Raw genomic sequence first — 15858 nt, forward strand, 5'->3', positions numbered from 1 at the left:
TTGCATTTGGGTTTGGTTGTATTTTTCTTCCTCCCTTTGGTTCTCTGACACAGCAATGGCATCAGAGTTTGGGGTGGTAGGCACGTTAGTCTTCGTCCTCATTCGAAGTGTTCTGTGGAGATAGTATAGTGACTCACTCAGCACAGCCCCCAGGAGAAAAGCTTGGACATTGTTGAACAAGTTGGTTGACTAAAAGGGCAAGCTTCTGGAAGGTTTTCTGTTGGTGCCCCTAAGCTTTGTGATTGCAGAGTCAAATCACCAGCCGCCATCTTGTGGTGGGAGAGCTGATAATAATCTGAAACAGCTTTCTTCTGGATTGACTTTAAAAGGAAATTCTGTTAACACAAAAAATAGGGTAATATCTAGCAACTGTGAATTTTGAATCATAGCCTTGAACGAATGTTGATTAACTTTGATCTGGTAGCAGCATGCATGCACTTCTTTTTTTATTATACACTTTATTTTTTTTTGGTTTTTCGAGATTGGGTTTCTCTGTAGCTTTGGAGCCTGTCCTGGAACTCCCTTTGTAGACCAGGCTGGCCTTGAACTCACAGAGATCCGCCTGCCCCTGCCTCCCGAGTGCTGGGATTAAAGGCGTGCACCACCACCGCCCACCTTTTATTATACATTTTTATTGATATTTATTGAGCTCTACATTTTTCTCTGCTCCCCTCCCTGCCTCTCCCCTCTCCCCTTCTGATGGAGGTGGGCCTTGTATTAATCTGTTGCTTTAATAAAGAAACTGCCTAGGCCCATTTGATAGGCCAACCCTTAGGTGGGTGGAGTAAACAGAACAGAATGCTGGGAGAAAGAAGCTGAGTCAGTGAGTCGCCATGATTCTCCCACTCCAGACAGACGCAGGTTAAGATCTTTCCTGGTAAGCCAGCTCGTGGTACTACACAGAATATTAAAAATGGGTTAGATCAGTATGTAAGAGCTAGCCAATAAGAGGCTAGAATTAATGGGCCAGGCAATGATTAAAAGAATACAGTTTCCGTGTAATTATTTCGGGGCATAAGCTAGCCATGCGGGCGGCTGGGTGCCGGGGACGCAGCCCTGCCGTTCATATTTCTACACCCTTCAACCCTCCCCCAAGGTCTCCATGCTCCCAATTTACTCAGGAGATCTTGTCTTTTTCTACTTTCTACTTCCCTTGTAGATTAGATCTATGTAAGTCTCTCTTAGTGTCCGTATTGTTGTCTAAGTTCTCTGGGATTGTGGTTTGTAGGCTGGCTTTCTTTGTTTTATGTTTAAAAACCACCTATGAGTGAGTACATGTGATAATTGTCTTTATGTGTCTGGGTTACCTCACTTAAAATAATGTTTTCTAGCTCCATTTTCCTGCAGAAATCAAGCTGTCATTATTTTTTTCTGCTGAGTATTACTCCGTTTTGTAAATATACCACATTTTCCTTATCCATTCTTTGGTCGAGGGGCATTTATGTTTTTTCCAGGTTCTGCATGCCTGCACTCTTGCTTTCTCGGGTTTACTTAAGTATTTAGAGGAAGATAATCTTTCCTACCACCCTATAGAAACTGTTTAATACATTTATCTTGCCTTAATGTCCACACCCCCTTTCTCTGTTCCTTTGCTAGTCCCGCTCTTCCTTTTTTCCCTTCCCTCCCTCCATTCCATCCCTTTATTTCCTCCCTTTTTTCTTTGGAGACAGACGTACTATGAATGCATTTGTCTGACCTGGAGTTTGTGTGTAGCCCCCACTCTCCTGCAGCTGTGCTTTTCTTGTCCCAGCCTCTGGAGTGCCAGGCTTATAGGCGTGTGCCCCAGGCCTACCTGGCTGAGATCTGTTTTCTTGTGCATTCTGTGCTTCATACTACGATGAGTATTCTGTAGCGCAAGGACTTTGTTCTTTTACTGCTGTGTTTCAGCCCTTGGACTATTTAGTGCTTGGCTCACAGCAGCCGGTGAATGAGCTGAGGAACGGACTGATTGGGAATATTCAGGGACTATGCTCTTGGGTTTATTCATTTTCTTAAAATTTACTTATTTTAATTTTGTGTCTGACTCTTATGCCTGCATGTTTGTGTCCCACTTGTGTCTGTTGTTCTTGGAGGTCAGAAGAGGGTGCCAGGTCTTATGGAACTAGAGTTGTGAGCCACTATTTGGATGCTGGGAACTAAACCCCAGATCACTGCAAAAACAGCAATTACTCTTAACTTCTGACCTGTCTCTTCAGGCCTAAACATAATTTTATTTTTATTTTATTTATTTATTTTTATTTATTTATTTATTTTTTTTTTTGGTTTTTTTTCGAGACAGGGTTTCTCTGTGGTTTTGGAGCCTGTCCTGGAACTAGCTCTTGTAGACCAGGCTGGTCTCGAACTCACAGAGATCCGCCTGCCTCTGCCTCCCAAGTGCTGGGATTAAAGGCGTGCGCCACCACCCGGCTTTTTTTTTTTTTTTTCTTTTGAGGCAGGGTTTCTCTGTAGCTTTGGTTCCTGTCCTGGAACTAGCTCTGTAGACCAGGCTGGCCTCAAACTCACAGAGATCCACCTGCCTCTGCCTCTCGGGTGCTGGGATTAAAGGCGTGCGCCACCACTGCCCTGCCTACATTATTTTTAAGGCTGGATGTGAAAGCACAGGCAGGCCTGCCATCCCAGCACCCGGGAGGTGAGATAGGATCAGGAGTTCAGGGTTACACTGTGTTATATAGCTTGTTCAGGGCCACCGTGAACTGCAGGAGATTCTGTCTCAGTCACACCTCGCCGTACTCCCAACTCTGTCACTCTTAAAAAATGAGTGTGATGGCTTGTATTTTTAATCCTAGCACTTGGAAGACTGAGGCAGGAGGATTGCTGTAAATTGGAGGTCAGTTTGCGCTACAGTAAGGCCCTGTCTTAGAAACCCAAAACAAACAAACAAACAAATAAACAAAATACCCACAATCCCAGCACTTGGAACGCTTGAGTTTCTGGGCTGCATAGTACACTCCTGTCCCCAAATAAAATTACTCTTAATTTTTGGATGACATGAAATAATTGGATGCTTTTGACATTTCTTTTAAAACCATTTAAGTTTTTGCTGTGTAACAATAAACATTAGCCCAGAGTGCTGCTGCCCTGTGGTGAGGAATTCTAGGTCCATTTGAACGATTTGAATGGCCATGATTATTGAAAGAAAAGGAAAATATCAGCTCATGTATTTTAGGCAGCTAATATTTATTTTATGTATGTGAGTGTTTGCATGTGCCTGATGTCTGAGGAGGCCCTGAGAGGGTGTCAGACCCCCAGGAACTAGAGTGACAGGCAGGTGTCAGTTACCGTGTGGAACATACAGGAACAGAACTTGGGTCCTCCACAAAAGCAGTAAACACCCTTAAGCATTGAGCCATCTCTCCAGCCCCCTTTAGACAGTTTTAAAAGAGACTAAAGTTTCCATATTGTTTTCTAAAAACTACTGTTTTTAAGTTAAAAACCTTACTTTAAAGTTCTTCTTTTGGAGGAGGCAGCAGAGTCTTGGTTAAACACATGGAGAGCAGTGGCATATACTTTATTATAGTAGCTCAGGTTTTGAATCGCGTACTTTTTCTGGACTGCCTGCAGGCAGTGTGTCTTTGTTTTCTTTGCTGGTGACTTGGTCTGGTAAAGCAATAGGTGTTGATTTCCTTCTGGGCATTAGTGCCCTCTCCCTGTACCTGAGTTGCTAGATGCTGGTGTGTCTATTGGCGGTGGCCATGGTAGTGATGTTATTGCCAGCTCTTGGGTTTGAGACTGAGTCTTGCTGACAAGCCCAGACTGGTCTGGAACTTGGGTTCGGGGACTTGTGTGCTTTCCTGGTTTTAGTTTCTTAGGCTGTTAATACATATCATTTATCAGTCTTCTTAGTACCTGTTTATGGATGAGGGGTTGGGTTAGCTCAGTTTGACAGGGAAAAGGTTGGATCAGCTACTTTTATCCTGGACATTTAAACATGCACGCTAGAAACGCCTTTTATCTTGAAGTCTCATGGTACTCTTCCGTGTCTAACCTCACTCCGTGTCCAGCTCCTGGCCCTTCAAAAGTCTTCCCACAGCTAGCTTGTTTGCCACGCTCAGAGTGATTCCTGCAGTGTAGTTGTTTCTGTGTTCTTAAGTCTGTTACCTCCTTGCCCCTCCCTGCTTCCAGGAGAAACTGGGTCATTTGTTCTGCAGGAATTTAACTTTCTAGGCGTGGCCGATGGCTTCCTGCACTAGTTATTTAACTTGGCAGCATCTGAACCTTTTATGTCCTAAGAATTTGAACTTAGATCTTTATTAAGTTTAGGTTCATTCTTTTTGTAAGGACGTGATTTGTTGGCCACACACCCGAGCACTTTAGCTTATTGTCTGGCACAGTTGTCTAGTAGGTTTAAGTGCTAAAAACCTTTAAGATTGTTGACTTAATTTTTATGTCTATGAATGGTTTGCCTGTATGTATATATGTGTACCACATGTGTGTGGTTTGTGCCAGTGGATGTCAGAAGAGGGTGTCAGATTCCCTGGACCTTGATTTATGGATGGTTGTGAGCAGCCATGTGGGTGCTAGGAACTGAACCTGGGTCCTCTTTCCTCTGCAAGAAAAGGTGCTCTTAACTGCTGATCCCTCTCTTCAGCATCTGGCAACCTTTATCAGTCTGTTAAAAGATTTGTTTATTCTATGGATGCTTTACCTGTGTGTGTATATGTGTATATGCTATATGTATACCTGGTACCCATGGAGGTCAGAAGAGGGCCTTGGATTCCCCTCCTTGGAATTGCAATTACAGGTAGTTGTGAGCTGCCATGTGAGTGTTGGGATCTGAACCCAGGTCCTTTGGAAGAGCATCGAGTGCTCTTCACTTCTGAGCCATAGCTTCAACCTCCATAATCTTTAAAAAAAAATATTTTAAATTGTGTCTGTGTGACTGTATGTTTGGGTGCCCACAGAGTCTAGAAGACGGCTTTAGATCCCATGGAGCTGGAGCCATAGGTGCTTCTGAACCATCTGATGTGTGTACTGGGATCCGAATTCGGGTCCTCGTGACTGAGTGGGAAATGTTCTTAACTGACTGAGCTGTCTGTCTAACCTGCTAATAACTTTTTTACCTTTATTTCAGAGAAACTTGATTCTTTGCTCTCAGACTACGATATCCTCTCTTTGTCTAATATCCAGCAGCACTCCGTAAGGAAGAGGGACCTACAGTCTGCGGCACACTTAGAAACACTACTAACTTTTTCAGCTTTGAAAAGGTAATTGGAATTATACATAGAGTAATACTGGGGCAGTGTGAAGTTGGGGCGGGCTGGCTTGACAAAAGCAGTAAAAAAAAGGTATCTACAGAAATCTTAGGAAAATACTTCTTCAAGATTTGTATTTGATGTAATTACAGTATGTCCTGTGTGACTCTAACACTGTTTAATGTCTATTTTAAAAATGATTAAAATATTTTTAAAAATTTAGTAATATTTTAAAGGAAATGAGTATCCCAAGAGTATTACCAATGATAACCATATTTATAAAATTCTAACAGTTTTTTTTTTTTTTTTTTTGGTTTTTCGAGACAGGGTTTCTCTGTGGTTTTGGAGCCTGTCCTGGAACTAGCTCTTGTAGACCAGGCTGGCCTCGACCTCACAGAGATCCGCCTGCCTCTGCCTCCCAAGTGCTGGGATTAAAGGCGTGCGCCACCACCACCCGGCTAATTCTAACAGTTTTATTAATTGAATGCTTATAATACTTTTTATTTAATTTTTTTTTAAAGATTTGTTATTTATTTTATTATGTATTCAGTGTTCTGCCTGCAGGGATACATGCAGGCCAGAAGAGGGCACCAGATCAGATGGTTGTAAGCCACCATGTGGTTGCTGGGAATTGAACTCAGGACCTCTGGAAGAACAGCCAGTGCTCTTAACCTCTGAGCCATCTCTCCAGTCCTGTTTTCAAAAATTTTTATTCATTGTTTTCTGTATGAGTGTTTTGCCTGTCTTTATACCACATGTGTGTTTGGTGCCTTCTGAGACTAGAAGAGGGCATTGGATTCCCCAGGACTGGGGTCAAAGAGGTTTGTGAGCTGTGATGTGGATACTGGGAATCCAGCCTGGATCTGGAAGAGCAGCCAGTGTTCTTAACTGCTGATCCATCTCTCCAGCCCCTATTTTAAAAATTTTTAATTATTTATTTTTACTATTTATGTTTGTGTCTGTGTGACTATACATGCATGGGTGTGTTGTAGTGCCTGAGGAAACCAGAAGAGTATCTAATCTCTTAGAGCTGGCATTACAGGTTCTTGTGAGCCACCTCAATGTGGGTGCTGGGATCTGAACTGACAGTTAAAAGGGCAATAAGATGGGATTGGAGACACGGCTCTGGTTGAGAGCACTGACTGCAGGGTACCCAGTTTGATTCCTCGCAGCCACATTAGTTGCAAATATACATACATAAGAAAGAATACATAAAATCTTCTTTGAAAAACAGTGGGGAATATAAATATATGAGCTTTTGAAAAATTCACTGAATAAGATTTCCATATAACAATAAACATGAGTAAGGTTGCCAATATTATTTAGGTCAAAAAACCCAGCTCAAGCAGCCACAAAAGGCTAGGCTTCACCCACTTAGTACAGTGGTGAGACACACATTAGAAACAGGGGTTCAGGGACCATCAAGTTCATCTTCTAGGTTCCATCATGAGGTTTACTCTAAGCAGAGAAAACACTGAGTCATGGGAAAGAGATACTTAGAATTAAGCAGTGCTGATCAAGATGTGATTCTCCCTGCCCTAGTCTCGGTTCTGATTCATTCGGTGGTCCAAAGAAGACCTTATTGATTGTCATTACTCTTATTCTTACAGGACAGTGCTTGGGTGTAGCCTTACCCTTCTGGATTATTGTTCTCATCTGGGCTCCTGTGAGAGTTTGTTCTTCCTGGGAATACACAGTACTTGTGGGCCCAATCCAAGTGCAGAGATTCCCAAGTGCCTGTTCAGTAATATATGCATCTGGTTTAAGAACCAAATTGTCCCAGAGAAACAGATTAGTTTGTAAAGTGCTTGCCTAACACACTCAAGGTCCTGCGTTTATTCCCAGTACCCCACCCCATGCACAAAACAAAACAAAAAGCAACCTTAAAGAGACTATACTAAGTCATTTTCTAACTAAACCCTAGATCCAAAGAGGTTTTTTTTGTTTGTAAACTTCTAAAAAGTTTTAGTGCATTAAAATATTTTTTAAACATTTATTATCAATGGGGATACTCACACTACAGCAAATGAGTAGAAATTAGGACAGCTTGTAGGAGTTGGCTCTTACCTTCCACTGTGTGAGTTCCAGGGGCCATCAGACTTGGCAGCAAGAGCCTTTGCCCATTGAGCCATCTTGATGCCTCTTCAGTGCGTGCATAGTTTTGCATGTAGATTAAAGTGTAGATACATGCCACCATGCCCTCACTATGTTGGTGAGTTCAACCAACACAGACGAAGTTTTCATCTGAAATGAGCATGTACAGAATTTGTCTTGTTATTACACCCTGAAAAGTAAGTAAAAGTAACTTAATCAGATCATTCATTCATTCATTCATTCATTCATTCATTCATTTGTGACAAGGTCTTACTGTGTAGCTCAGGCTGGGCTGGAACTCACTGTGTGGATCACACAGGACTTAAACTTGCATAATTCTGCTTTTCAGGTGCTAGGATTACAGGTGTGTGCCTCCACATCTTGTTTGGTGTGGTGCTGGGGAACATGACCTTTTGCCTGCCAGACAAGCCCTCTGCCAGCTATGCTATGTCCCCAGCCTAGTGCACTAGGTTTTTATCAGCAGGTAGCTTTCATCTTCTCTAAGGGCAAATATCTCACACAGTTGTTTTGATTTACGTTTCAAGTGAAACATTTCATTTGTTTGTTTTTATGAATTACACTTTCATAATTTTTTGCTACTGAGTTTGTTCATTTGGCTACTGAATTTAGTATTGCTTAGTATATTAAGGGAATTGGTCAGTCATTGCATATTACTGATATTTTGTGCAAGAAGTTTATTTATTTTTTTGGATTTTTGAGAGAGGGTTTCTCTGTAACTTTGGAGCCTATCCTGGAACTAGCTCTTGTAGACCAGGCTGGCCTCGAACTCACAGATATCCACCTGCCTCTGCCTCCTGAGTGCTGGGATTAAAGGCATGCACTACCACTGCCCAGCCTGCAAGAAGTTTTTAATAGTATTTTATTAGCCGGGCGGTGGTGGCGCACGCCTTTAATCCCAGCACTTGGGAGGCAGAGGCAGGCGGATCTCTGTGAGTTCGAAGCCAGCCTGGTCTACAAGAGCTAGTTCCAGGACAGGAACCAAAAGCTACAGAGAAACCCTGTCTTGAAAAATCAAAATAAATAAAGAAATAAATAAAAAAATTAGTATTTTATTTTTCTAATCATTGCCATATCTACATGTTATTTTTAGTAACTTTAGAACTTATATACAGATAGTAAAATATTGCTATAGATAGTATTTTGGCTATTTAGCTTCCAAGCAACCTAAAAATTGAGTGTATTGTTTACCAGACACTTGGCATAGCTTGTCTCTAATTCTTCCATTCTCTTGATAGTTGTTTCCTTTTAAAGACACACACCTATGGTTTGTAGAAGCTAGATGACATGCCCACAATAGATAGCTGTTTGTGCACAGCCGCGTCCAGAATTAAGAGTTACTTTTTTTTTTATTTTAGCACTGGTGGAAGTTTACTGAGGAATGGGTGGGAAGGGAAATGGCTTAGTGTGAGTGTGCCTGCTAACAACCCGAACTCTGCCCTCAGGACCTGCATGGTAGAAGACTGCCTCTACATGTGTACCATGGTCCGTGTGTGCCCACACACATGCCCACACTACATAAATAAGTGTAGTAAAAATGTGTTTAGGCTATAGGAGCAACGGAGGAGGTACAAAACAAGAACTGAAAATTGAGTTTTCTATAGATTTGAAGCGGCTTATAGAGTCCTTCCCTATAACGGGGCAGGTACTTCTGTGGCTTTACGTATTTTTTGTGTTTCACAAATGACACCGGTGTGTTAAGAAAATGTTAATATAAGCTGTGTGTGGTGATACACTCCTTTAATTCCAGCACTGGGCAGTAGAGGCCGACAGATCTGTCTGTGGTCAGGGCACAGGAGTTCCAGGGCAGCTAGGCTACACTAAGAAACCCTGACTTAAAAAAATGAATGAAAGAAAGAAAGAAAGAGAAAGAAAGAAAGAAAATGTTAATATCCATCCCTGTTTACACAGAATCAATTAAGTATTTTTTTTTATTTACAGTTTTGATCTTGTTTATTAGGAATTGTGTCTGACAATTCTGGAAATGTATCATTGCATTAAATTGGTCTTTCATTTAACTTTCAGACTATTGAGTTAAGTCTTTTATATTTTTTTACTCGTAGATGAATGCTTAGGTTTAGTGACTTACGGTCAAGGTCATAGAGTAATGGTGGAGGCTGGATTTGAGCCAAGCTTATCAGACTTCTAGTCCAGTGCCATTCCTCCTCTCATACTGTGTTACCTAACATATAAACAATCAAGTCTTGGGTAGCGGGAATGGTCAGTGCAGCCTATGGCCAGCCTTGCCTTTGAGAAGCCACTGTTTCTGGTGATGATAGCAAAGGAGAAGATTCTCGTTTTAATAGCAGTGGAAGACAAAAGAATTTAAGCCAGACTACAGTAGATTTGGATGTGACTGTTAAGGTTGAAAGCATGAAATGAATATTGAAGGGTTGCAGCATGAGTAGTGGTTTATGAAAAAGGAAACTTGTTTAAAATTTGCCTGTTGAGCTTTGTTTCCTTGTTGACACAATGAATAAACACCCATTCTAAAGTAATGAAGGATTTATAAAGCACAGTGCTAGGACTAGAAAACTTAAAAAACAAATTTGGGCTTTATTTTTACCATATAACAGATCTGTTTTTTATAAAAAGTGTGTGTGTATTCATGTATGAGAATGGATGCTTGTATTTAAGGCATGGTGCTGCAAGTTTGGAGATCAAAGGACAATCTTGGGCATAAGCCCTCACCTTCCACTTTTTTTGTTTTTTGAAACATGTTTTCTCAGTGTAGCCTTGGCTGTCTTGGAACTCTCACTCTGTAGACCACACTGACCTCGAATTCACAGAGATCTGCCTGCCTCTGCCTCCTGAGTCCTGGGATTAAAGGTGTGAGCCACCACTACTCAGTACCTTACACTTTTTTTTTTAAACTGGTCCTCATATTGGCATAGCAAGTGCTTTACCCACTGAGCCTGTCTCCCCAGTCCTCACAGCAGATTCTTGGTGTAGAAAACCGATACTGCAGCTCGTGAGACTCTTAGGAAGAAAGTCAGAGACACTGTCACAGCTCAGGAGAACTTTGACCCTGAACCTAGGGCATTTGTAATAGGGTGCTTTTCTTCCCAGAGTTCCATCGTAAGCAAAGTGGAAAGAACATTAGTGATAATGACTGAGTAGGAGGGCACACTTTGGATAGCAGGGGAGATGAGCAAGGTTATGAAGTGATGCATTGTATCTCTCTCTCTGACCATCAGAAAGTATATAAGCAAAACTAAAATTACCTTGTATGCTCAAAAAGTTAAAAATAGTCGTTGCTGTGGAGACAGTCCCAGTCTGGGTTTCTTCCTGGCAGTTGAGAGATTTATGCAGACCCACAGGGAAGTAACATTTCATATTTTCAACACCATAGCTGACAAAATTTGTTCCTATGGTTGAGAAGAACAACATGTCTTTCTTCACCTTGGGTATTAGTGGGTACATTGAAAGGTCTCTGTGAATATCAAAGTCTGGCTCCCACCCCCAACTTTTATTTCAGAATGACAATGCTTTAAAGTATTAAACCATATAAAGAACTGGGACATATATATTTTAATATCCACACTTAGTATCTATGTCCCTAGTAGTAATTATGCATTACTGTTTTTCGAGGTGAGTTTTATTGAGGAGAAAAAAAAAACCCATGGGTTTTTTTGTTTGTTTGTTTTTTTTTTTTTTTTCTTTTGGTTTTTCGAGACAGGGTTTCTCTGTGGCTTTGAAGCCTGTCCTGGAACTAGCTCTGTAGACCAGGCTGGTCTCGAACTCACAGAGATCCGCCTGCCTCTGCCTCCCGAGTGCTGGGATTAAAGGCATGCGCCACCATCGCCTGGCTGGGTTCTTTTAAATAAACCCAGAAACAGCATTTTGATAATTTTACACAGTAGCAAGACCTCTTCCATAGGACGCCAGCCTTGTAACTGCTCAGGTCCAGCTTTTACTTTTATGAAGTAGAGATAATAGATTATCTTAAGAGCAGGTAGATAAAATTAATGGTATATAACAGTCTTTTTTTTTTTTTTTTTTTTTTTTGGTTTTTCAAGACAGGGTTTCTCTGTGGCTTTGGAGCCTGTCCTGGAACTAGCTCTGTAGACCAGGCTGGTCTCGAACTCACAGAGATCCGCCTGCCTCTGCCTCCCGAGTGCTGGGATTAAAGGCATGCGCCACCATCGCCCGGCAACAGAGTCTTTAATAGTCAATTTCTGAGATAAGCAGGACACCCAATTTAAACCTTAACTGCCCACACGTGTTTCCTTATTAATCAGTTTCCACGAAAGAGAAATGCATAATCTTTACCCTCATTCCCCAAGAATTACTTAATGAGTTTTCTTCCATTCTTCCTTTCTTTCTTGTTTTGACTGTACAGAATATGAAGGGTTATTTTTAAAAATTGCATATGTAACGGTACTTTTTTTGTTGTTTTTTTTTTGTTTTGTTTTGTTTTTTTGTTTGTTTTTCGAGACAGGGTTTCTCTGTGGTTTTGGAGCCTGTCCTGGAACTAGCTCTTGTAGACCAGGCTGGTCTCGAACTTACAGGATCCGCCTGCCTCTGCCTCCCAAGTGCTGGGATTAAAGGCGTGCGTCACCACCGCCCGGCTCGTAACGGTACTTTTTGCAAAAATGGATTTCATAGTACTTGGAAATGCTCTCTAAAAATTAGACAGCAAGTGCCTGGAGCTCCAAACAGCCCTCAGGATGGAGGCAGGGAATGTTTGGTGACTCCCGAGAGCTGTGCTGCAGATGAAATGACTACTTCACGACAGCAGACTGCCCCTGTGTGCACACAGTGCTAGACAAAACATCCTCCTTTCCAGTCCTTTTAGTGGGTCTCAGTGCTATAAGGAAAACCAGTCGGGTAGAACTCTCAAGCAGTCAGAGGACCCCTTCATGGTTTCTTTATGTGTGTATGTGTACACGTGTATCATGAAATACACGTGACGGTCAGAGGACAGCTTGAGGGAGTTAGTGTTTTCTTTCCATCATGTAGGCCCCACAGACAGAACTCAGGTTGTCAGGCTTGGGAGCAAGTGCCTTTACCTGTGAGTTGTTCTGCCAGCCCCCAGTGCCCCTTTAAAGACCATTTTAAAATTAGTTTCTTTAGCTGGGCAGTGGTGGTGCACGTCTTTAATCCCAGTACTCAGGAGGCAGAGGCAGGCAGATCTGTGAGTTGGAGGCCAGTCTTGTTCATAGAGTGAGTTCCAGGACAGTCAGGACTGTTACACAGAGAAACCCTGTCTCAGAAAAAAAAGAAAGAAAAATAGTTTCTTTTGTTCTGCCGAGGTTTTATAACTAAACCAATTAGTCTGTTTATCTTTGCAGGAGCAGTAATGTTACATGTATCCAATAAGTTGTTATTAGCTGCTGTGGGTCTGGAGAGATGACTTTGTGGTTAAAGCACTTGCTATTTTTACAGAAGACTGGAGTTTACCAGCACCCACTGTTGAACTGCTCACAACCACCTGTAACTCTAGCTTCAAGGGATCCAGCGCTCTCTTCTGGCCTTCCAGGGCACTCACCACCGTGTACTCATGCCCACACACAGACACAAACACACAGTAATGGAGTAAACCTTTTCTCCCCTGAGGAAAATTACGGAATGCGTCACAGATTTGTGTATCATCCTTGTGCGGGGGCTATGCATCCTCTAATTTTAGTGTATATATGCTGCCGACGAGAGAGACCAATTGCTATAAATCTTGGGAAAAAATTATTTGTTATAACTTGGGTAGAGATGTATTCATCTTGTCTCTTCTAGATCTTAAGGAGTGAAATGAAAATTAGGCCTCCATTTTATGTCTTTAAACTGACTGCATTCTCTCTGCAGGCATTTTAAATTATACCTGACATCAAGTACTGAACGCTTTTCACAAAACTTGAGAGTCGTGGTGGTGGATGGAAAAGAAGAAAGCGAGTACAGTGTGAAATGGCAGGACTTCTTCAGCGGGCACGTGGTCGGTGAGTGCGTGTTGGCCCTCTGCAGAGCTCCTGGGCTGTTGTGTTCTCCGCTCATCACGCTTGGCAGTGATGGGATGCCTGGCAGGCAAAAGAGGAAGGATTTACATCGCTGCATGGTTTACAAGGTTCTGGTTCACGATGCTTTGGACCTGAGGGGAGACAGACCATCGTGGTAGCAGAAGCGTGTGGTGGAAGAGGTGGCTCATGTCATGATGCCGGGAAGAATGGAGAAAGGAGGGCAGAGGGACGCCACATGTCCTTTGGAGGCCTTCCCCCATGACTGACTCCTTCCAAGTAGATTCCAGCTCCCAATTGGTCCATTCAGTTATGAGTTAGTCATCAGTGGATCAATCCCTTGATGAAGTATGACTCTTAATAGTCTAATCACTTTCAAGAATCTAACTGAAAACTCAGCTTTGAATGCACAAGTCTTTAAGGGGCATTTTTTAGATTTAAGCCATCATAGGCCTCGGCTTTAGCTTATTTACAGAGTCTCTATTTTTTGGGGGGGGGGGTGTGGATAGGTAAGGAAAGACGTGGGGTTTTTTTGTTTTTAAAGATTTTTATTTATTCTGTATATAGTATTCTTCCTGTATGTATGCCTGTAGGCTAGAAGAGGGAGTCACATCTTATTATAGATGATTGTGAGCTGCCATGTGGTTGCTGGGAATTGAACTCAGGATCTCTCGAAGAGCAACCAATGCTCTTAGCCACTGAGCCCCCCAAAAGGGTGTTTTTTTTTGAGCTCTATAAGTTAGGAGGGCACAGGTATCATTTAGCGTGTTGTTTAGGTAGCGTCTCTTCTTTCCTCATAGCATAGCCCAAGCTGGTCTCTTGGACTGTGGGTGCCGTTGTCTCTCATGCACTGTTGTCCCATCCCTCACCTGGCTTGGTTTGCTTTTTACTTTTTTCTGCAATAAGAAGAAGGAAATAAGCCGGGCCGTGGTGGCGCACGCCTTTAATCCCAGCACTTGGGAGGCAGAGGCAGGCGGATCTCTGTGAGTTCGAGGCCAGCCTGGTCTACAAGAGCTAGTTCCAGGACAGGAACCAAAAGGCTACGGAGAAACCCTGTCTCGAAAATCAAAAAAAAAAAAAAAAAAAAAAGAAGGAAATGGGTGACTGGAGAGATGACTCGGGGGGGGGGTTAAGAGCACTGACTGCCAGAGGTTCCGGGTTCTATTCCAGGAACCCACATGGAGGCTCACAGCCTCCAGTTCCTGGGGATATAATACTCTCTTCTGGCCTCTGAGGGTACTGCATACACAGACAAAACGTTTATATGCATAAATAAAAGAAGGAAAAAACGGTGAAAATGGCATAGAAAGCTCCAAATTACTGTTGGGATCTACTGTGCTTCCTGTTTTTCTTAGTTGTTGTTTATTTTTGAGGCAGAGTTTCTTGGTGCAGTCCTGCCTGCCCCAAAATTTGCTCTGTAGGCCAGGCTGGCCTTGAATTTAGAGATCCACCTGCCTCTGCCTCCTGAGTGCTGGGATTAAAGGCGTGTGACACTACCACCTGGCTCTGATATAAATATTTTTGATAATAAAAGTACCTTCTTTTTTCCCTCAAGGTGAGCCTGACTCTAGAGTTCTAGCCCACATAGGAGATGATGATGTTACAATAAGAATCAACACAGATGGGGCAGAGTATAACATAGAGGTAAGTCTACGTGTTAGAGGGTTGATTTGGGGACAGGGGTTTGAGAGCTCTCTTATAGCCCATGCTGGCCTCTAATTGGCAAGGTAGCTGAGGTCGGCCTTGAACTCAATGCAGCTGAGGTTGGCCTTAAACCCCTCGTTCTTCTCCCTCTACTTTCACCTTCCTTCCTTTGAAGTTGTCTTTCTTTCAGTAGCTTGTCTCTCTGATTTTTATTTTATTTTATTTTTTTTTATTAATTTTGAGCAAAGGTTTATTCTCATTATGTTTTTTCCTTCATTTTATTTTACATACAAACCATAATTTTCCCTCCCTCTTCTCCTCCCATTCCCACTCCCAACCTCACTTCTACTCACACCCATCCACTCCTCCATTTCCATTCAGCTGGGGTAAGGTCTCCCTTGGGAATTAACAAAGCATGGAATATCAAGCTGAGGCAGGACCAAGCTCTTCCACGCTGCATAAAGGCTGAACAACATAGGGAATAGGTTCCAAAGTCAGCTCATACATCAGGAGCAGGTCCTGGTTCCACTGCTAGGGGCCCCACAAAAGATCAAGGTACACATCTGTCACCCAGACACAAAGGGCTAGGTTGCTCCCATGCTGGCTAACTAGCTGTCCAGCCAGAGTCCATGAGCTCCCTCAAGCACAGATCAGCTGTCTCTGGGTTTTCTGTCATGATCTTGACTCTCCCCCTTCCTCATATAATCCCGCCACTCTCTCTTCAACTGGACTCCCAGAGCTCAGCCCAGTGCTTGGCTGTGGATCTCTGTATCTGCATCCATCAGATACTGGATGAAGGCTCTATGATGACAATTAGGGTAGTCATAAACCTGATTACAGGGAAAGGTTAGTTCAGGTACCCTTTCCACTACTGCTAGGAGTCTTAGCTGGGTTCATCCTTGTGGGTCTCTGATTTTTAAAGAGCTTCTTTGCAGTTGGATTTTTACTCTTTGGGGGCCCACACA

General features: G+C 42.6%; 1 protein-coding gene across 1 annotated transcript in view; it reads left to right on the plus strand.

Moving 5' to 3' along the window:
- The window catches only part of Adam17 (ADAM metallopeptidase domain 17), a 53429-nt gene that overhangs the window by 7944 nt on the left and 29627 nt on the right, over nucleotides 1-15858 (plus strand). Inside the window, exons 2-4 of the mRNA XM_057789733.1 lie at nucleotides 5072-5204; nucleotides 13104-13234; nucleotides 14805-14893. Of these exons, the coding sequence (XP_057645716.1) occupies nucleotides 5072-5204; nucleotides 13104-13234; nucleotides 14805-14893 (353 nt within the window). The remainder of the gene's footprint in view (nucleotides 1-5071; nucleotides 5205-13103; nucleotides 13235-14804; nucleotides 14894-15858) is intronic.

Source organism: Chionomys nivalis, chromosome 1 (genome assembly GCF_950005125.1).
Source record: "Chionomys nivalis chromosome 1, mChiNiv1.1, whole genome shotgun sequence".
Taxonomy (NCBI): domain Eukaryota; kingdom Metazoa; phylum Chordata; class Mammalia; order Rodentia; family Cricetidae; genus Chionomys; species Chionomys nivalis.